This window comes from Urocitellus parryii, chromosome 1, assembly GCF_045843805.1.
Source record: "Urocitellus parryii isolate mUroPar1 chromosome 1, mUroPar1.hap1, whole genome shotgun sequence".
Classification (NCBI taxonomy): Eukaryota; Metazoa; Chordata; class Mammalia; order Rodentia; family Sciuridae; genus Urocitellus; species Urocitellus parryii.
In genome coordinates, this window is record NC_135531.1 from 158416342 (window position 1) to 158437542 (window position 21201).

General features: G+C 39.3%; 1 protein-coding gene across 3 annotated transcripts; it reads left to right on the forward strand.

Moving 5' to 3' along the window:
- Positions 1-4653: 4653 nt before the first annotated feature.
- On the forward strand, positions 4654-17615 carry Npm1 (nucleophosmin 1). 3 transcript variants are annotated; one of them, XM_077797821.1, is made up of 12 exons: positions 4654-4833; positions 6537-6616; positions 7093-7212; positions 7434-7527; positions 7744-7850; positions 7939-8006; positions 11318-11375; positions 11868-11951; positions 12603-12704; positions 15171-15245; positions 15478-15555; positions 17245-17615. In XM_077797821.1, the coding sequence occupies exons 1-11, from the start codon at positions 4776-4778 to the stop codon at positions 15544-15546; spliced, it is 915 nt and encodes a 304-aa protein (XP_077653947.1). In that variant the 5' UTR covers positions 4654-4775; the 3' UTR covers positions 15547-15555; positions 17245-17615. The 3 variants fall into 3 exon arrangements, with proteins under 3 accessions (XP_077653947.1, XP_026257118.2, XP_077653951.1); XM_026401333.2 differs by lacking the exon at positions 15478-15555 and having other exon boundaries at positions 4655-4833; XM_077797825.1 differs by lacking the exons at positions 15171-15245; positions 15478-15555; positions 17245-17615 and adding an exon at positions 14050-14352 and having other exon boundaries at positions 4657-4833.
- Positions 17616-21201: the final 3586 nt, after the last annotated feature.

A 21201-nucleotide genomic window follows, 5' to 3' on the forward strand; every position in this document is an offset into this window, starting at 1 on the left:
TTTTTCTTTCACTGTTTTGGGCAAGTTAACCCTTCAAGGACAACACCTGAGAAGGGGAGAGCTTCTTCTCCCCTTTTTTTCCTCCCCCTGCCAGCTGTTACCATGGAGCCCAATTGGTAACTTATCTCAGAAATGTAGACATCTCTGAAGCCCAGCTCAAGGCCAGAGCCTTGTTTACACATTTCTACAAACTACTATACTGTTTGTGAAAAACTAGTAAAGGGGTGTCCAGCACCCGGGAGTGCTGGTATTGTTATGCTCAAATTCATTCAGGACCCCCAAAAGACCACCAGAGACCAAGATCGATGTAAGCAGCAAAGAGGTGTTTATTGCGAGCTAGCTCGGTCCTCCATGTGCACACACAGCAACTGGTGAGGCTGAGAGGCCTGAGCCTAGGGTTTGCAGCAGTTTTATATACTCTTTGGGGAAGGCAGGGTCTTCACTTAAATCATAGCATCTCTTAGCAAATCATCATACACCATGGGAAAAACAGACAACAACTCTAAAACATGATTAGTACATTCACTGGCGGGAACAAGTTGGGTAGGGGTGATTGGTTACTACAAGAGGGGGATTCCTTTGAACTAATTGGTTTAAGCCTAGAAGGGTGTACATGCTGAACTACATAGTTTCCCAACACATTATCAACCACCATAAACTACTGGGAGGGTCATCTGGCATCCCAGGTATTTTCCCTGTCTCATGTTGATTGGTGGCTGCTAGGGGGTTGCTATGGATCCCCACCTAGCCTGACTGAGTCAGGGACACCTGGAGCAGCAGATCTCTCATGTTATTTGTACATAAACAACTTAGCAGGGTGGGAATGTGCCTAGGAGTGCTCTGTGGGTCCCTTCCTTGGACAGGCTTTGCTCTGAGGTAGAGGCTGGTTTTTCAGTATCTTCCCCACCAGTGGCCAAGTAAAACAGGGCGATGAGAAAATAGGAAGTTATTTACATTGAACTCTTTTGCAGAGACTCTTTTGCTGACAGTCCCAAAATCAGCCATGTGAAGATTTCTGGAGAAGCCCTGTTAAGACTTTTCTGTGGAGAAAGGGGGTGCCACTACAGTGTGTGGTGTGGTGATATGGTGTGATATGAAATAGTCATACAGTTGTCCTTTAGTATTCACAAGAGATTAGTTTTAGAACTTCCACCCTCCCCCTCGCCCCCGCTGCTGCCACCCCCCATAATACTAAAATCCAAAGATGGAAGGGGATACATAAAGCAAGACAAGCTACATCCATGTGATGATAACTGCTGAAGATGGGCGTTTACCATAGGATTGTATTTTTGTCATGTTTAAAATTCCCTCAAAAATGTATTAGCAATGAAGAATTCAAATAAAACCTAGAGACTGTGTGGTGGTGCACACCTGTAATCCCAGCGGCTTTGGAGGTCGAGGCTGGAGGATCTCAAGTTCAAAGCCAGCCTCAGCAAAAGCTAGGTGCTAAGCAACTCAGTGAGTCCCTGGCTCTAAATAAAATACAAAAAGGGCTGGGGATGTGGCTCAGTGGTCAAGTGCCCCTGAGTTTGATCCCTGGTACCAAAATAAATAAATAAATAAACAAACAAATAAATAAAATTGATTATATTAAAAAAACTGGATGGGGCTGGGGATGTGGCTCAAGCGGTAGCGCGCTCGCCTGGCGTGCGTGCGGCCTGGGTTCGATCCTCAGCACCACATACCAACAAAGATGTTGTCTCCGCCGAGAACTAAAAAATAAATATTAAAAAAAAAAAAAAAAAACAACAACAAAAAAAAACTGGAATTTAAAAATTGTACACTTGTTTATATAATGGAACATTATTCAATTCCTAAAAATAATACAGTAGGCCTTTATATGTTATATAGTGGAGAGACAGCCACATGAAACAGGAAAATTAGAGATTATATAAAATGTGATTACTTCTACAAACAATAAATGATACATTTACATGTACATGTATTTTAAGTATCTGCCCTTTCACTGTGCACTTCCATGTCTTAAAATATATTTCACAGGAGCTGAGGTTGTGGCTCAATGGTAGAGCACTTGCCTAGCACATGTGAGGCAAGTGCTCTACTATATATATATATATATATATATATATATATATATATATATATTCCCCTCCAAAAGTACTTTCAGACACCTATAAGGATATAAGTACAAAGATGTTTATTATAGTATACGTTCCCCCCTTATATTAGAGATTGAACCCAGAGGTACCTCAACCTTTTTAAACATTTTAAAATTTTGAGACATGTTCTTGCTAAATTGCCCAGGCTGCACTCAAAATTTCCATTCTCCTGTCTCAGCCTCCTGAGCTGCTGGGATTACAGGTGTGCACCACTGTGCCTGGTTTAGGCATTATTTTTAATAGCAAAATTATGAATAAAAATGTAGACCATCAATGCAGTGAACATTACAATATATCCATATCATGTATTAACTTGGACTAATGTCCAAAACATATTTTTGAGTATTAAGAGCAAAGTAATATGTGACTCACCCATATTTAAAAAAATATACCAGGGCTGGGGTTGTAGCTCAATGGCAGAGTGCTTGCCTTGTTCACGTGAGGTCCTGGGTTCGATCCCCAGCACTACATAAAAATAAACAAACAAAAATAAAGATATTGTATCCATCTACTACTAAAAAAATAAAAAATAAAAAAAATACACCCTCCACAGCATACAACTTTTCTGTCTCTCATATATATACTCACACATACATTTAAAAAGTAGTCTGCCTGGGCATGGTGGTGCGCCCCTGTGATCCTGGAGATTTAGGAGTCTGAGGTAGGAAGATTACACTTGGAGGCCAGCCTTGATGACTTAGACTCTTGTCTCAAAAATCAAAAGGGACTCTGTAATCCTAGTGGCTCTGGAGGTTGAGGCTGGGGGATCTGAAGTTCAAAGCTAGCCTCAGGAATGGTGAGGTGCTAAGCAACTCAGTCTCGAGACCCTGCCTCTAAATAAAATACAAAAAAGGGCTGGGGATGTGGCTCAGTGGCTGAATACCCCCTGGGTTCAATCCAAAAAAAAAAAAAAATCAAAAGTATTGGGGATTTAGTTCAGAGGAAGAATTACTCCTGGGTTAAATTACCAGTAAGGAGGGGATGTTTGGAAGGAGATTCATCCAACTATGAATAGTGATTACCCCTAGGGATTAGAAACAGAGAGATGGAAAGAGGTGTATTTTTACCTTTTCGAGTTGTATAGGCCTATATATTTTTAAAGACAGTAAGCATTCTCTGTATTTGCAAATATGAAAAAGTGCATTTTTTTTAACATCTGGATTCTTTGAGCTCATACCCAGACTAGGTGCCTGAAACATCAAAACAACAAATATGCTATTTAAAAAACATTAGCGATGGCTCCCATATGGTTCAGGTTGTGTATAGAGTTTTGTTCAAATAATCAGAGTCCAGAATCCAGGGAGCAGTTACAAAGTAGTTCCAACTTTCACTTGCATGAGTTCACAGGACATTAGAGCCTCCTCCTGCACTTCTCTTTAGGCATCATATTTGCCCTTTCTGAAGGTACAGATCCTGTTCATCATCTTCTCCACCCCCTTTCCCAATTTTCCTGTTACTTATTTCTTTAGCAATTGTTTATATTTTACATCTTAAAGGATCCAAGAATCTAGGTAAAGACTCTTCTTTACTTGGGGTCTAGGAAAAGGTGAGGAAGTGCTTGGACCCATTCACATATTGATGCTCTCTGGTTTCTGCAAATTTAGGATTTTAATTGTTAGTATTGGATCACGTGCATTATAGCTTATTATTCAGAGTGGGAAGAGGGAGTAGAGGCGTTGGTATCAGTTTATTCCTCACAGTAATTCTTAAATTTGTTTGGTATGTGGAGGTATAAAAGGTATACCTCGGAGTGCGGGGGTCGTGTCAAGCTGCAGTCTAAAACGCTGATCCCCAAAGACTGGACTCGGCCTCCTGCGTTCCCTACAGTCCTGCTTCCTTTCACGGGAGCGATCAAGACTGCGCCTTCCTGGAGGCTGCACACCCTGATCTTTGCGGATGTCGCTTGCTCTTCCGAGGAGACTAACTCAGGTCCCCTTTGACCTCCCAATGACCTGGAGATGAGAACTGGGACCTTGGGAAGGACAGAGCTCTAAAAGCACCGATGAGCAAGTCTGGCCAGTAACTACATCTTTTCTCCTCAACAAAGAATAAGCCTCAATCTATTCCGCCTCTGGCACCTGAAACTTTAAATTTAGGGAAACCGTTAACTGAGACCAGGCCTTCCGGCAAATTAAAAATCCCAAGGTGCCCGTGACCCCAGGAGGCCTGGGAGGGTCCCAGAGGATGGAGCAGCGAGGAAATAACGTCGCCATCTTGCAGGGTGGGCTGCGCAGGCTCTGGGAGCAAGGCCGGCGCGCAGAGCTGGAGAGGACGTGGAAGGGTTGGAGGTAGGAGCGCGCGCTTATGAGGCCACTGCGCGTGCGCAATGGAGACGGCGGCGGAGGGTCTGCGCACGGTACGAGTGCGCGTGCTCAGTGGGAGCCCGCGAAGTACCTGGAAGAGGTGGGGGGCGAGGTAAAAAAGATCAGAGTTGAAGAGCGCTTGCGCAGGAGCGCGACCGTACAGGGAGGGGGAACTCTCGAGCACGCGCACGGGGCAGGACTTGGAGGGCTCTCGCGAGATCTTCGGAGACCATATATATGCGTGGGGAGCCCGCGTCCTTTCCCTGGCGTGATTCCGTCCTGCGCGTCTCTTTAGAGCAGCCACCCATTTTCCGTCCGCCTTCTCTCCCACCTAAGTGCGTGCTACCACCCCATGGAAGATTCGATGGATATGGACATGAGCCCCCTGAGGCCCCAGAACTACCTTTTCGGTAACTCTTCTTTCGGGAGTGTTCAAGCGAGGCCGTACAGGGCCTCCTGGCTCTTGGGGGGCCGGGAATTAACTGAGGCCTGAGCTGGTGGAGGGAGCTAAGCCTGTTGGAGGCCTGCGAAGACGGGAGGCGCTGCCGGGGCCCTGGTGGCCGGGCGATGGGAGGCTGTGAGACCTGGGGGAACGGACGGCGTGGAGGGGCGGGGGGAAGGAGCGGTCCCAGGCCCCAGGCCTAGGGCTTGAGGCGATGCGGGACTGGAGGGCTGGATGTTTGCTTTGCCTGGGTAGGAATACAGGCCCTGGGCATAGCTTTCCTTTCCAGGGCTGAGTTTGTAGGCCTGTGGATGCATGGTGGCATTTTTTGCTACTGAACTCGCGGTGGGTGGCCGTGGCGATTGTGTGCTGTTCCCAGCGAGGCCTGGGGTGCTTTCGTGGAGGGAGGGCATTAGTAGAATTTGCCGTTGCTCTAGTTCTCGGTCCCGAGCTCTGGCGTCCAGAATTACTCGAGATGCTTTGGCCAGTTACCGGGGGCAGGGAGGCGCGGCGGGGCGTGAGCAGGCCGCTACGGCTAGGAGCACGTGGTTGCCACGTGGTTGGGGGAGGGAGGAGGTGTGGGCTTAACATCCGGGGCTCACGGGTGTTTTGTCACCCCAGAGCCTGGGGTCCAGTGGCTTACAGGAGGTTATTGGATGGGAAATGGGGTGCAATGGTTGGTAGTAACAGGATTTTGGAGGTCTTTGTTTGGTGCTTACAATATGATGGTAGTTGGCATTTTTAGACCCTGTTAGTGTCAGTGCGGTCCATGCCCTCATCCCCATATTGAGGCGACGATACTGAAGATGGTAGAAATGATTTAACAGTTTTTGCAAAGTATGTCAAAGATCTGACTCAATAATAGAAATGAGGTTTAGTTTTAGGGGAGAAAGGGCAGCAGAGGTAAACTAGTAAGACTGAGTTCAATTAAAGACCTAAGGTTTAACCGGGGCTTTGTTAAACTTTCATTCTGACAATATTTAGTAATTTTAACATTCATGGAGTGGGATTCCATTCACTTACCATATGAGAAGGCTTTATTCCTAGCCATTTTGAATAGTGAAAATCCCTCAGATTATATCAGTGATTTTTGGCAACTTTTTCTGTCGGAAACTGGAAACGTCTTTTGGGTCTATCACCAGAAACAATGTCTGAATTCTATCACATCATGTTGATTCAAAGACTAGAACATTACTGTAACAAACTTGGCTTTTTTTTCCTAGTTGTAGGGTTTGGTTTTTTTTGTTGTTTTAATTTTTAAACTGTTAATATTGGTGTTGTGCAACCACTCATTTGTAAATTTCCACTTTCCAGATTAGATAATTCCATTTTTTAAAACGGTGGGAAATCATCAGTATTCATTAGGTTGATTTAAGATCTGAGGTTTAGATACAGATGTACTAAATTGTTGAACCAGTGGCAATAGGGTCTGTCTCCTTGTAGTTGAGAATGAAATTCTGTAACAAGAAATTGGAGTTTATGAAGTCTTTATGGGTGTTAGTTGGTGCTTGTAGATAGAGCTCATGAAAATCCAGGAAGAATCTTTTGCTGCCCTCTAGGGTAGCTGGAGTAGTGAAAACCTAGTTAGCAGGTTAACCAGCACCTTTTGATTGTAAACAATTGGTGTTATTTTTATCCTTGCTTTATTTGCTTTTTTCCTCCCCTTCACAGGTTGTGAGCTAAAAGCTGACAAAGATTATCACTTTAAGGTGGATAATGATGAAAATGAGCACCAGTTATCATTAAGAACGGTACTTAAACTTTCAAATTATCCCTTTTCCTGCTTTCTATTAATGTGGTATAAGACTTTTGCTTTTGTGTCTGCTTGTAAGATGGTGTTATGTAGATGTCATCCCTACAACTTCGATAAAGCACTTGGCATTTTCATTGGGTTTCAGGTGAAGTCCAGTCAAAAGTAGTTCTTGGGTTCATCAGGTGCTTTATAAGGTTAGATATAAGATTACTGGGCAGCAGTAATCTTTCTTGTCTCCCATAGACTGGTCTATTTCTCACCTTTGTAGTAATTGCCCAATAAATGTTTTACCTTTATTGTGTATGCAGTTTTACACATTTCTTTACGTTGCCACTAGGAGACAACACTGCAGATTTGTTTCCCATTGATGGTGATGATGAAAAGGTTATACCATTAAAAAAATGCATAATAGATGGGGGTTATAAAATAGATAGGACTTGACCATAAAGCACTTTTTTTTTTCTTTTTAATCAGGTCAGTTTAGGGGCTGGTGCAAAGGATGAATTACACATTGTTGAAGCAGAGGCAATGAATTATGAAGGCAGTCCAATTAAAGTAACACTGGCAACATTGAAAATGTCAGTACAGCCAACGGTAAGAGCGCTTGAAGATTCAAGGAGTATTTTATTTGTTATTTAAGTAGACAGCTACATCTTACTGTGTGAACATTCAGCTGTCGAATGTGGTTTCGGCTGTTTCTCTTTTAGGTAGAACAACAGATTTATTGGTATGATTTGGTTATGGACTTGCCCATAATGCTAGGTGTTCAACATTTTCTTCACGATGTTTAATGAAAAAATTTCGTTCCCTTTTAGGTTTCCCTTGGGGGCTTTGAAATCACACCACCTGTGGTCTTAAGGTTGAAGTGCGGTTCAGGGCCTGTGCATATTAGTGGCCAGCACTTAGTAGGTAAGTTATTTTTATAAATTGTATTGTGCTACTTATTTAGGTACTTGGTTTCTTCCCAATTTGGATTTTTCTGATACTATGGGAAGTTAGTAATTTTAAAATATTTGATCCCTTTATAGGATAGAATCTGCTTTTTTTTTGATAGATGCTACAGCATATATATCTGATTTTTGCTGAGTTCTTGTTGGAGTTTTATAGTGTCTAAATTTGTTTTAGCTGTGGAGGAAGATGCAGAGTCAGAAGATGAAGAGGAGGAGGATGTGAAACTCTTAAGTGTATCTGGAAAGCGATCTGCCCCTGGAGGTGGTAGCAAGGTTCCCCAGGTAGGGACATGGTTGTACTATAATTGTATTAGAGCCTTGGGTGTGGTGATAACCAGCTTTTGCTCATGAGTATATATTTTTCTTTAAGAAAAAAGTAAAACTTGCTGCTGATGAAGATGTCGATGATGATGAAGAAGATGATGATGATGATGAAGAGTAAGTAGTACACTCATGGAAACTCAACATGGTTGTGTTTATGGAAGGGATTATTAAACTTACCAGTCATTTTTTAGTTAATAATTTATCATTAAATTAAAAGGGGGAAGTGCTTGACTGAGTTTGAGTTAATGAGTGGAGTTAATACTGATATTATTTCCCAGTAAAATACAGCTATGCACTAACTCTTTAGAAAGCTAGTGTTTGTAGCATTTCTCATTTAACGGGAGGCAGCTTTCTCCTGATGAAAATTCATTGGACCCCATATTAAGGCTGGTGTATTGTTCGCTAGATAACAATGTGATTTGGGTGAAAGAGCAGGATCTGATGAAATAGCTCTGGTTAAATTCATTTAATAAGACATCTAAAGCTTCTTTATAAAGGACTTTGACCTGTAGTTCTTTTTTTCCTAATGTACAGAATAAGATTCTAAAAGTAACATTAAAGTTTTCTTGAATTTAAAATATGGCTAGAAACAGGATTCTGCTTACTTGCTGTGGTTATAAACAGTTACATGCACAAGTCTTCACTGGTCTTACTTGAGAATATCAGTGACTTTTAGCAACCTTATAGCCAGACTGATTGTACTGAGGATGGGGAATTAACTCTCAGAACATGTCAATGAAGGGAAAGAATGAAAAAATTGCTTCAGAATACCTGCTTATTGAACCCAGAAATGAGCTGTATGTTTGATTGCTGCTATTTTAGGAATATTTACCATTAGATTTAAAATACACCCCAAGAGAGATTTAGTGTGGTGTATACCTTTGTATAGATTTCTGAGTACCCAATAGCATATTTACTAAAACAGTCCCTTTCAGGAAGGCTTTGGAGTAGGACCTGTTGGAATCCTGATTCTGTTGGGACTTGTGAAACTTTTCTCTTTTAGAATGCATATAATGAATAATGTGACCATGATTAATAATTCACTTTTGTGCTCTTCCGGGTCTAATATTGGGTATGATGGCGAACTAGTGTGTAGATGACAAGGCCTAATTCAAGCTAATAAGGAAAGTGTGCATATAAGAGACAGTTAATAGATATCCTGGGAACAAGTTTCTACTAGTGATGGTAACCACCTGACATGGCAATGAAGATGATGACCAAAGGTAGTTAACTTTGGAAATCTAAACTGAAGTCCCAATGGTTTTTTTTTTTAATTAAAATTATTTTGGATTGGACCCAGGCACACTTAACCTCTGACCGACATTCTATGCCCTTTATTTTATATTTTACCTAGAGACAGGGCTTCGTGAGCTGCTGAGGCTTGCTTTAAACTTTTGAACCTCCCGCCTCAGCCTTCTGAGTGGCTGGGACTATAGGTGTGTACCACGGTACTCAGCCATAGTCCCAGAATTCTTAAAACTAAAATGGAAATCTGTGGTCCTGGTTTGAGGATGGAAAGGCTATAGTATGAGCCCTTGATATATGTAAGCAGGAAAGTTTCTCCTTAACATCCTCTTTAAATTTATTTGCATGTGCAGTTGGCAAACTCTCTACTTCTGAGTTTGGATCAAAGTTACTCAGAAAAAAATTGCTTCTTTATGGAACATGTACATAGACTTCTTTAAAAAATATTTTTTGGTTATAGACGGGATGCAATATCTTTATTTGGTTTATTTGTTTTTATGTGGTGCTGAGGACCGAACCCAACCGCTCACATGTGCCAGGCAAGTGCTTTGCCACTGAGCCACAATCCCAGCCCCTGTACATAGACTTTTTTCTTTGTTGTTCCTGAAGCATTACATACAGTATAATTTTGTGCTGGAGATTAAATCCAATACACTTGGTAAGGATATACTCTTAACTACCCTTGCCCATATTATACTAGGTATTATAAGTAATTGGAATGTTTAAAGCATTGGAGTTGATTCCAAGCAGTCCTTTTAAAAAATTATGTTGGAGGATGTTCACAGGTGACATGAAAATACCATGTCATTATAGAATGGACTTTAAATCCCTGGATTTTGGTATCTGAGGTGGTCCTGGAACCAGTCCCCTACATATTATAACTATAGTTAAAAAGTCATGTGCTGCAAAACATTTAATGACACCATTCTTGTACAAAAGTCCTGTAAGATTGCCTAGTGACATATTAGTCTTAGTTTGGGCAAGGTTGAAAACAACTGAGAACGTATTTATCAGAATATTGCAATTTTAGGCAGTCCCCAATTTTCAAATTGATCTGTGGAGCATATATTGGTTGTAACTTTCTGTCTTAGTAATACATTGTATGGGTAGGCTTTATCCATTGGTTTTTTAAGACATTCATCAGAATGCATATTTAGGTTGTTTCACTGTTTGGCTGCTGTGAATATCAGTGGACACATTTTTTTGTTTTCTTGGATACACACTTTGAACTAGGTCCTGTAAATTCTAGGATTACCTTGAAATTGCCAAACTGTTTTCAAGTTTATGGGGCTTCTAATTTGTCCATATTCTAACACTTGCCATTATTTTTGCATGTAGTCATTGTGGTATGAATGGGTTTGGTTTGCTTTTTCTTAATGGTCATTTATTTATTGACCATTTGTATGTATTTGAAATTAAATGTCTTTGCCATTCAAAACATTTGTCCCATTCTGAGGGTTGACTATTCTTGATGGTAGCCAATGCACAACAGTCGATTTTCATTTGTGACTGTCAAAAAAACTATGATACCATGGCCAAAGCCACTATAATGAAAATGTTTCTGTTCTGAGTTTTATAGTTTCAGCTCTTATATACTCAAGTCTTAACTATTGTTTGAAAATCACCAAATGTGAGTCCTTGAGCTTGGTTTTTTTGAGATTTTTTTGGTACTTTAGTTATTATTAATATTTTCTATGAATTTTGGGATAAGTTTTTACAAAATAAGCCAACCGGAGTTCTTAGAACTTAATACATGTTAAGTCTGTATAATTGGAAACTGTTGCCATTTGATTGATATTACAGTCTGCTGTTATTCAAATGTTCTATTGAATAAGCCAGCAATTCCCATCCCTTGGGAACAACAGTTATACTTTTTTGTTATAAATAACAGTGATTACCCTTTGTTGACCAGCTTGTTTACTTAACATATCTTCAATAGTTATTCATGCTGTAGCATGTGACAGGATTTTTTTTTTTAAATACTGACATTCCATTGCATGTATAGACATATTTTCTTACCTACCTATTCAACCGCTATGGATACTCCTACTTCTTGACTATTAGGAACAAAGCTGGAGTGAACTGTTTTCTCAGATCTTAGATCTTGCTTTTTTAGTTCTTACATCACTTCTCCCAAAGATTTTGAAAGTTCTTCATATCTTGGCTTATTTTGTTTGTAGTGATGATGATGATGATTTTGATGATGAGGAAACTGAAGAAAAAGCTCCAGTGAAGAAAGTGAGTAGATACAATGGTAGAAGGTTATCAGATCTCCTACAAAAATGATGGGTGTTTTAAAAGTGCTATTCACTTGTTTTGTAGCTAATGAAAACTGGCTTGAAGTGATCTCATACTTGAAATTGGTTCTGAGTCATAGCTTTGCTGAACTCCACCACCCCCAGTTCTTGGGATTGAACCCCAGGCCTGTGCATTACCAGAGCTGCCTTTGATTTTGAGACAGGGTCTCCTTAGATTTCCCAGGTTGGCTTCAAGCTTGCTATTCTCATGTCTTAGCCTCCCAAGTTGCTGATGTTAAAAATATGCGCAACACATCTGACTCTAAAATTTAAACAGTGAGAAATGGATGGTTTGGGGCCAATAGTTCATTAACCCTTTGCAACCTTTTTGTTAAAAGGCTGCTTTTTTTTTAAAGCATGATGTGGGATATTTTATTTGTATTGCCCTGTCTACTGTGCAGAGAGGGTGACACTGATTAATTTCCAATTGCAGTCTATTCGAGATACTCCAGCCAAAAATGCACAAAAATCGAACCAGAATGGAAAAGACTCTAAACCAACAACACCAAGATCAAAAGTAAGTGACAACATACACTTAAAAGTAGGCCTACTTCAATGAAGTGGTTGGGAAAGCAGTTCAGAAATTGTTCTGTGGACAATCTGGTCTGTTAGGAATTTGGTAGGTGTTTTCGAGAACAGTGATAACTAAAATGTGCTCATTTTTCTGGATACTCTAAGATATATTTAGATATACTCTAAGATAGGAGGCTGCTGGTTTTCCAGTGGGGGAGAAGGCCAATGGAAAGATTTATGATGTAAACTGTTTCCTATAATTAATTTATATGTAAGGTTGTATTTATTTGCCCAGAGCAGAGACACTCAACCCTGAATGCATGTTAGAATCTAATATGGAGTTTTAAAGAACCCTAGTAATTGTGCCCTACTATGGAGTCCCTTGGGGTGGGCTCTAGGAGTCAGGGTACATGAACTACCTTGCTTCATTCTTGGTAATCTTTTTATTATTTAAATGTTCCTGTTTAATACCATTATAAGGTATTTCTTGCTTAAAGGAATGACTTCAGTAAAATAAGTGTATGGCATGTACTAAAACAGCAGTTCTATTGTATACTTGCCTTTATAAGGATTATAAGAATAAGGAAATCCAGAAAGTGGGTTTTAGTTAAATGCTGCACTTTTATGATCATTTGAAATTGAACTTTTTCAACAGGGTCAAGAATCCTTCAAAAAACAGGAAAAAACTCCTAAAACACCAAAAGGACCTAGTTCTGTAGAAGACATTAAAGCAAAAATGCAAGCAAGTATAGAAAAAGTGAGTAAAATGATCTTAGTAAGTTTGGCATCTCAAATCATTATGGCTTATGGCTGGGAGTGGTGGCACATACCTGTGAGGCATGACGATCACCAAGTTGAAGGCCAGTCTCAGCAACTTAACTGAGATCCTCTCAAAAGGAAAAGGGCTAGGGATGTAGCTCAGTGGTAACTTTACCTGGGTTTACTCCTTAGTCCCCTTCCCAACCCCCCGAAAAAAGTCTATGAGGGTTTGGACAAACTGTTCCTTTTTATCATTTTAATATACCCACCCTTTTGTGCTTTGAGGGTTTTTTCTGTATTGTGATTCACTCATGGGGCACTGAGCCACATCCCCAGCCCCAGGATTGAACCTGGTGCCTCACGCCATGCTAGGCAAGCACTCTATACCGAACTACAACCCCAGCTCTTCATGTTACAGTTGGAGATATGGGGTCTTACCGTATTGTTGAGGATAGCTTCCAACTTGGAATCCTGCCTCAGCCTCCTGAGTCACTGGAATTACAGGTGTGCACCACTGCAGCTGGCTTGAATTTTCCACTTTAAACAGCCAACAGGCCCATTTTTTTGTGAGCTGCATTTTTGATTTTAACTAGTTAAAATGAAATCAGAATATTGTTTGTGTACTTCTGGTTATGTTATGCTGAACAGCCAGCAGAGGGCATAGGAATCTTAAATACAGTTGTAAATAGCTGCAAAAGTAGATTTTAATTTTGCCTGCTTGGTGCTAATAGTGTTTGATAGTTCATATTTGACTCGAACATTTTTCTAATAAATTGAGTCATTTCTTTTTTCCCTTCATACCAAGACATTCCCAGCCAGTACAAGTGGGTAATGTCCAAAATTTGAGTATCTAGTGGGCTTACATGTAGTCTCCCTTTTGTTCTAAATAACAGAAACATGAGAAGAGGGTTAATTTTTTTGTCTTGCTACTTGACTGGGGACTGACACTGTAGTGAGCTCAGGATTTTTGTTGTAGGGAATAATTGGTTTAAGTGTCAAGGAAAAACATTTGAGACAATCTTTTAATTCTAAGAATGATATATCTAAGACTCCAGTTTTTGAGCATACATGTGGGTGGTGAGGAGGAATTATTGCCACCTCTTTCCCCATGTTTCTCCTGTGCTCTGTAGGCTGTACCTGACTTCAGAAGATTTCCTTATGCAGTGATGAGTGGATTGGAAATTAGCATTGTAGCACCAGAATGTATTGTTTTGCTTTAGTCACACTGTAACCTCTTAGCCTTCCTGGTATCACTGACTTATTTTTATCCCTTGCATACAGTGCTAAAATGATGCCCCTCCCCTCCATTTTAATGTGGTCCTATCTCCTTGGTTTAATTGCAGGCACATTGAACAGCCCTGGGCACTACTGGTAAATTAAGCCCAAAGATGGGGAGAAAGGAAAAGGAGAGACAAATATAGTCCATACTGAGTATCATCAACAATCCAGGCTGAAGTCTTCTATTTTAATCTCAATCCCCTTTCCTGATTTGCCACCCACACCCACTTGCAGGCTGGAAGCAATCTCTCTTGATTTCCTAAAGCACTTTTGACTGCTGTGAATTCAGTTGAACCTTATATATTGCTCTCTTGTGCATATGCCTCATCTTCTCTTGGACCATGTTTTAATCACCTTTGTATCTCCTTAGCTGCTCAATAAATATTTGAATGAATCAAATAAGGATGTATGTGACAATAATTTTGAAAGGGAACTTATTACAGGGAGGTTTTATTTATCTAGGTGATAAGAGGCAGTTAAATATCTTTGGCATAGTCCCTTTGGCATTTGGAAGCTTCTCAATCTTACTAAAGTGCATTAAAATACCTAGTTAGGATAAGGAAAACCAGTTAACTTAAAATAGGAAAAAAATGTATGATGTAGTAAATGATTATTATAAAATTTTCAGGGTATTCAATAATAATGTCTTATGCATTTTGATGACAAAGTTTTAGACATTGCTGATACTGATAGTTTATTGCTCATGTTCATAATTGGAAAGAAGTGCCAGAGGTTATAGTTACAATTTCATCCCCATTCAGCTTCATATAACCCTTGAATATTGGTGTACAATGTTGGTGTACAAATGTTAACTGTTTTTTATACGGCTTTGGCCACTTGGGACAATGTTCTCAAGGGAGGGGGCATGTATTTACTTTGTATTTGGTTCAGGGTGAAGAGAGTAATACAACTGCTTTGTTATAATATGGACAGGCAGCCCAGTTGCCGTATTTGCATACAATGTGGCTTGTGTCTCCATACCTAGAGTGACTGTTCTGAACTTGAACCTACAGCAAACCTGAAGTCTCTAATGTTTTTCTGGGCCTAAAAATTCATTTGAAAAATGCAAATGTTTGAAGGGACAAGAAATGACTGATAACATGTAAAAGCACAGATCTTAGAGGAATTGCCTAAAGACCTAAAGAATATATTTCTATTCTTATTCTCAATGCTTTTTTCTCAATAGGGTGGTTCTCTTCCCAAAGTGGAAGCCAAGTTCGTCAATTATGTGAAGAATTGCTTCCGGATGACTGACCAGGAGGTAACTGAATTTTCTGGGGATATGACCAAATCTAATTTTTTTCATTGGTTTATTATGATTATCCTTTTAATCTATTGAAGTGTTGGCTACTTATAAAAGTTTCCTAACCACAGATAATACTTAAATACATGGAAACACAAGAATTTTGTTGGCAGAAACTGAGAACTTTTTTTCTATTAACACTGAACTAAAGTGAATACAGAGTAACTTGCTTCTAAATTTCACCCTTTAGGTTGACTTTAGCAAAATGGTCTTATGTTTAGCATCTAAGAAGGATACTAACTCCCAAGAAAGCAAATGACCACATACTGTAAGATTTGCTAGTTTTTGTGTGTATGTGGTGCTGGGGATTGAACCCAGAGGCCTTGTGCATGCAAGGCAAGCACGCTACCAACTGAGCTAAATCCCTAGCCCATGAAAGTACTTTATTAATACAAGAAAGTTATTGTATTTTTGCTGTGCTGTGGAGGAATCCAAGGCCTCAGCCCTTTCATTCTTATTTTCAGTTAACTGAAAGGAAAATGTAGTCACCTACGGTTGCTAGGTTTTCCCTATGTAGAGAATAGATCCTGTTCAGTGATATTTATCAGGACTTCTATTATGTATTCAGCATGGAGGAAAGTTTGATACAAACTTATGTGTACCAAAGGCTTTTTTTTATGATTGGTAAATGAGATTTTTTTTTTTATTAAGAAAAATCCACCTTGGGAATGGTGGTATATGCCTGTAACCCCAGCTATTCTTGGAGACAGGAGGATTGTGAGTTTGAGGCCAGCCTAGGCAATTTAGCAATACCATATCTTTTTTTTTTAAATTTTAATGTTTATTTTTTTTTAGTTTACAGCGGACACAACGTCTTTATTTGTATGTGGTGCTGAGGATCGAACCCGGGTGGCACGCATGCCAGGCGAGCACGCTACTGCTTGAGCCACATCCCCAGCCCAAAACCATATCTTAAAAATAAAAAGGGCTGGGGATGTAGCTCAGTGATAGGGCACCTTCTGAGTTCAGCCCCCCCTAATTGGGGGAAAAATTCAAGTGAAGATGTCAAGACAACTGAAGTGGCACTTGTCTTTCATACCCTGTATGAGAGTTTTGCTGGTAGTTCATTGCTACCCAGAAGTATTTTCTGACTAAAACTTCAAAGCATGTTTTTGAGTGCCAGGAAAAAGTTGTTTGAGTACTAGTAAATGATAAATATTATAGCTTGATTTACTGTTCACTGGTTGAGCATCTCTTATTTGAAATGCTTGGGATCAGAAGTATTGCAAATTCTGATTTGGAGGAGAAGGTGCTTTTATATTGTTGGCTTTAAAAGTCTTATAATCATTTGAGCATCCCTAATCCACAAGTCAAATGTTTGAAACCATTTGAGCTTTGTGTCAGCACTCAAAAATATTTTGGTGGTGGCTCAAGCTGTAGTGCTCTTGCCTGGCATGCATTGGGCGTGGGTTCCATCCTCAGCACCACATAAATAAAAATGTTGTGTCCACCGAAAACTAAAAAATATTTAAAAAATTCTCTTAAAAACAAAACAAAAACAATAACATTTTGGTTCATAGGTAAGTCTTGTCATAGATGGCATCCAGTGCTTCAAATCAGTTAAAAAACAAGTCTGATACAAGTTGCATTTTCACTGGGCAAGATTTTTGAAACTAGAAACTATTAATATATAAATAGAGCATGTCCTAGAACTAAGGAATTTTATAAGCAGAGAGCTTATTAAGGAAATTCAGATCATCATCTAGTTTATTTTAGATAAGCAACAGAAATGTAACTTTGCTAACTCTGGCTATTCTAACTGATCTCTGGGCCAGTGATGTTTGAATGGTATAATTAAAGTATTTGACTTGGAGTTAAGCTCTCAATTACCTGGAGTGTGAACCTTTTTTGTGGTAGAATAAAAAATAGATTTTGAATTGTGCAGAGAGACATGGTTTAATTTATTGATGTCTGAATTATTATGGTTCTTTAACCACAGTTCTTTTTTTTTTTCCAGGCTATTCAAGATCTCTGGCAGTGGAGGAAGTCTCTTTAAGAAAATAGTTTAAACAGTTTGTTAAAAATTTCCGTCTTATTTCATTTCTGTAACAGTTGATATCTGGCTGTCCTTTTTATAATGCAAAGTGAGAACTTTCCCTACCGTGTTTGATAAATGTTGTCAAGGTTCTATTGCCAAGAATGTGTTGTCCAAAATGCCTGTTTAGTTTTTAAAGATGGAACTCCACCCTTTGCTTGGTTTCTAAGTATGTATGGAATGTTATGATAGGACATAGTAGTAGTGGTGGTCAGACATGGAAATGGTGGGGAGACAAAAATATACATGTGAAATAAAACTCAGTATTTTAATAAAGTAGCACTGTTTCTTTCTATTATTTAGCCTTTTTATACTTTGTCAAAGAAGTAAATATCCATAATTAAAGCTGTCCAATGCTATCCTAAAATCTGATGGGAAAGTCCCTGCCTACTCTGCCAAATAGTTTTCCCCATAGTAAACCAATTTTTCATCATGAGTATTTAGTGATCATTCCCATCCAGATCCTGTTAGTTAACAATCAAAACTATTAATACTTCCAAACAGTTCATCAGACTCTATCTACCTACCCATGCCTCCCAGAGGAAATCTCTTATGTGGCAAGAACCCAGAACAGACTTTTATGGTCTAGGTCTGAACAAAATGACTTAGGTGACTTTCCTGTTTGTCCAAAATTGTACATTTGGATGAATGGAAGAAAAGTTTGTCACACGTGATAACGTAAGGATGTCAGGGGCACATTCTCAACACTCACTGTTCTGCTTTAGGCCAGTTGTATGGTGATCCAAGCCATGTGGCTCTAAGCAACCACTGCATAGCAAAGCCGTATGTAGCATGCAACAACATGGGAATGGATGGTATCAAACTCAATGCTGCCTTATTGGCTATTTTTCATTTTGACTTAAGCATACACCTTAACTCTTGCCATTCTAGTGTGTTTTTGTTTATGATAATTTTTCTGAAGAATTGTTTGTCTAGGTCTTGGGCCAGTTTCTGAGGAGATTGCAGTGTCCCACTTCGATTCTTAGGCTTTGATTCTCTTGGATGTTTTTCCTCATTCCTTTTTGTTTACACTTTTAAGACTATTTTTGGTCTTCCAACTTTGTGTTTTTAACTTCCCAAGTGGTGGTTCTTTGGATGTTACCAAAAGCTAGATTTTTTTGGGGGAGCAGGTTGTAATTTTTGAAGTGATATTCAAAAAAAGGGTTGATGAAAGCCAACTTCACCCATTCCCTGTTTCTTATTGAATGGTTGTTTACTTCCCTATTCATTCTAGGACATCAGTGTTGTTTATTGTAGAAGACAGTATTTACCATTTCCTTCTGTCTGCTGGGATACATTGCCATTTTAAAGAGGATTTGTGTATTTTGGGTTTGAAAGATAATTTTTTTGAGACTGGATATGCTTTGTTGCCTATACTTGCCTGGAGCTCATGCTTACTCCTTCCTGGTTCAGGCTTCTAAGTAGCTGGGACTTCAGGTGCATGTTGACTGCTGCTATCAAGATCATCTACTTTAAATTTCCCTTTATCAGCCAGCTTGATATTAATAGATTAAGTGCTACAGGTAGAGATAGTACCAAGAAGTACATTAAACTTAGAATCATTCCTTTGTGCTGGCACTTGGTAGTATGTGATTCAGGATAGAGTTGATGGAATTCTGCCTCCATTTTTTTTTAAAGAGAGCGAGAGAAAGAAGAGAGAATTTTAATATTTACTTTTTAGTTTTCTGTGGATACAACATCTTTGTATGTGGTGCTGAGGATCGAACCTGGGCCGCATGCATGCCAGGCGATTGCGCTATTGCTTGAGCCACATCCCCAGCCCTGCCTACATTTTTTTAAAAAATATTTTTTAGTTGTCAATGGATCTTTATATGTGTGGTGCTGAGAACCAAACCCAGTGTCTCACACATGCTATCTGCCTCCATTTTAATAAAATGTCTTAAAATGTAGGTCTGAACTTTTTAGTGTCTTGAGTTTGTATCTGGAGACCGAACTTAACTTCAGTTAAAAGTCACTTGTGGCAGGAAGCCCAGAAGAACTTGCTGAGAGAAAGCAGTTGGCCTCGGTGGTTGTCCTCTTGTGCCTCATTATACTGAATCCGATCCATCCTTGAAAGCCCAGGCAGGCCTGCTTTTCCCATCTCCTCAACTTTAGTACTACTAGGTAGCCAACTGAGTATGATGGCAATCTGAAAATTAACTTCCTTCTAGATTTTACTACTTTTGACAATCTTTCTATAGTGAAAACTATTAGGTGATACCTATCATTTGGATTTAATAGTCTAAAAGCACTATAAGGTACTTACAGTAGAGAATCATGAATTTGTGTCCTTGTGCATGCTCAAGTTTGAACCCATTGTAGGCAGGTCTCTACCATAAAGACCAATAAGAAGCAACTGTTCTTCCTTTGTTTTCTGTCACTAAGTAGATAAACTGGTTCAGGAGGGTCTGAAGATCACTTTATGTACTTTGGGGACAAGTATATTTTCCTTCGGCCAGTCTGCTGAATGTGGATGCTTAATGGGCTTAGTCTTTAGTCAATGCCATTTATAATTCAGGCATTTTCTTTGGCGTTATCAGTAAGCCAAAATCCCTACTTTTATTGAAGAAATTATGTAAATTATATTGTCAATCTCTGAAAGGAACCAGTGGATTTATCCCACAGAGAAGTTTTTTAATGTTTTAGGTGTAGATGGATACAGTACCTTTATTTTTGTCTAGTGCTGAGGATTGAACCCAGTGCATCACACATGCTAGGAAGTGCTCTACCACTCAGCCACAACCCCAGGTCCCACATAGAGATTTTTATTTATTTGTATTTCAATTCACTTTTGGTTGCTAAAATTGCCCCCTTTGACCCTTCTGAAGCTACCTTTTGCTATCACAGACCTCGCTGAGTTGGCAGGAGACAGGCCTCAACATAGATGACTATTCATACTAGCCTTAGTTACTAGGTTCCATTAAGTCCATTATTCATTGCTGTACCCTGAGTGCTTACCTGAGAGCTCCACATATAAAAGGTGACTCTTTGATAACTGCAATCAAATTCTAGGTTTGACTTGCTTTTTAGTGTTAGAAGATATTCCAGATTCATTTTGTTCATTTTCTTAGACTTGGAAGGAGCTATTTGGCATTTAGGACTACATACAGTTGGGACTATTGCTTAGTACTGGGTTCTGGTTGGCAGGCTGTGATTTGGAAAATCAGAGGAGAAATATGTAGAATATATTAGTGCTATGTGAACACATCAAATCCAGATAGAATTCATTTAAGACATGCATATGGTGAGTAGTTTATTGTTAGCGTATCTTTATACCTGTGAAACAGTTTGAAGATATAGAATAATGGAGAAAAGGAATAATGTGAAATTAATAAATTGTAGTCAAAAGATTCTGGTTAGATGCTGCTTCAACTTTAGGGAATAATCTTACTACCTCATTAGAAATTGTGAAGAAAATGTGAAGACAATGTAAAACCAGAATTATTAGTTAAAAAACAGCTAAAACATTTGGAGCTTTAATATATGCCAGATGAATTTCATTCTTAATTCTGTGACCCATGGAAGTTTAGTGTTCTGAGTCGTGTTTTGTAGACAAGGAAGCAGTCTTGGATTACTTGGTAGAAATGAGAAACAACATTCAAATCCAGGACCTATGCCTATGTTTCTACTAAGAACTGTGTCTGGACTTCTTGGTCAGTCTTACTTGTGTGGTAGAGGAGACTGATAAATTGTTAAGATCACAGAACCCTTTAGATGGAACAATATTCCTTCCATTAAAAATTAATAGAGATAGTAGTAGTATAACAGCATGGAAATATGATCTTAGCCAGGAGTTGCTAAACACTGTCTTGGGAGGCCAGAACCAAGCCTTGACTCATATTTTCTTTCTAATAAAGCAAGATCAAAGGTGATGGCGAT

Excerpts from the sequence above, each read along its gene's own strand:
- Npm1 (XM_077797821.1), top strand. The coding sequence starts at position 4,776 with ATGGAAGATTCGATGGATATGGACATGAGCCCCCTGAGGCCCCAGAAC. Across the intron at positions 4,834-6,536 it reads GCCCCAGAACTACCTTTTCG|GTTGTGAGCTAAAAGCTGAC; the intron begins GTAACTCTTCTT and ends TCCCCTTCACAG. Across the intron at positions 7,213-7,433 it reads AAATGTCAGTACAGCCAACG|GTTTCCCTTGGGGGCTTTGA; the intron begins GTAAGAGCGCTT and ends GTTCCCTTTTAG.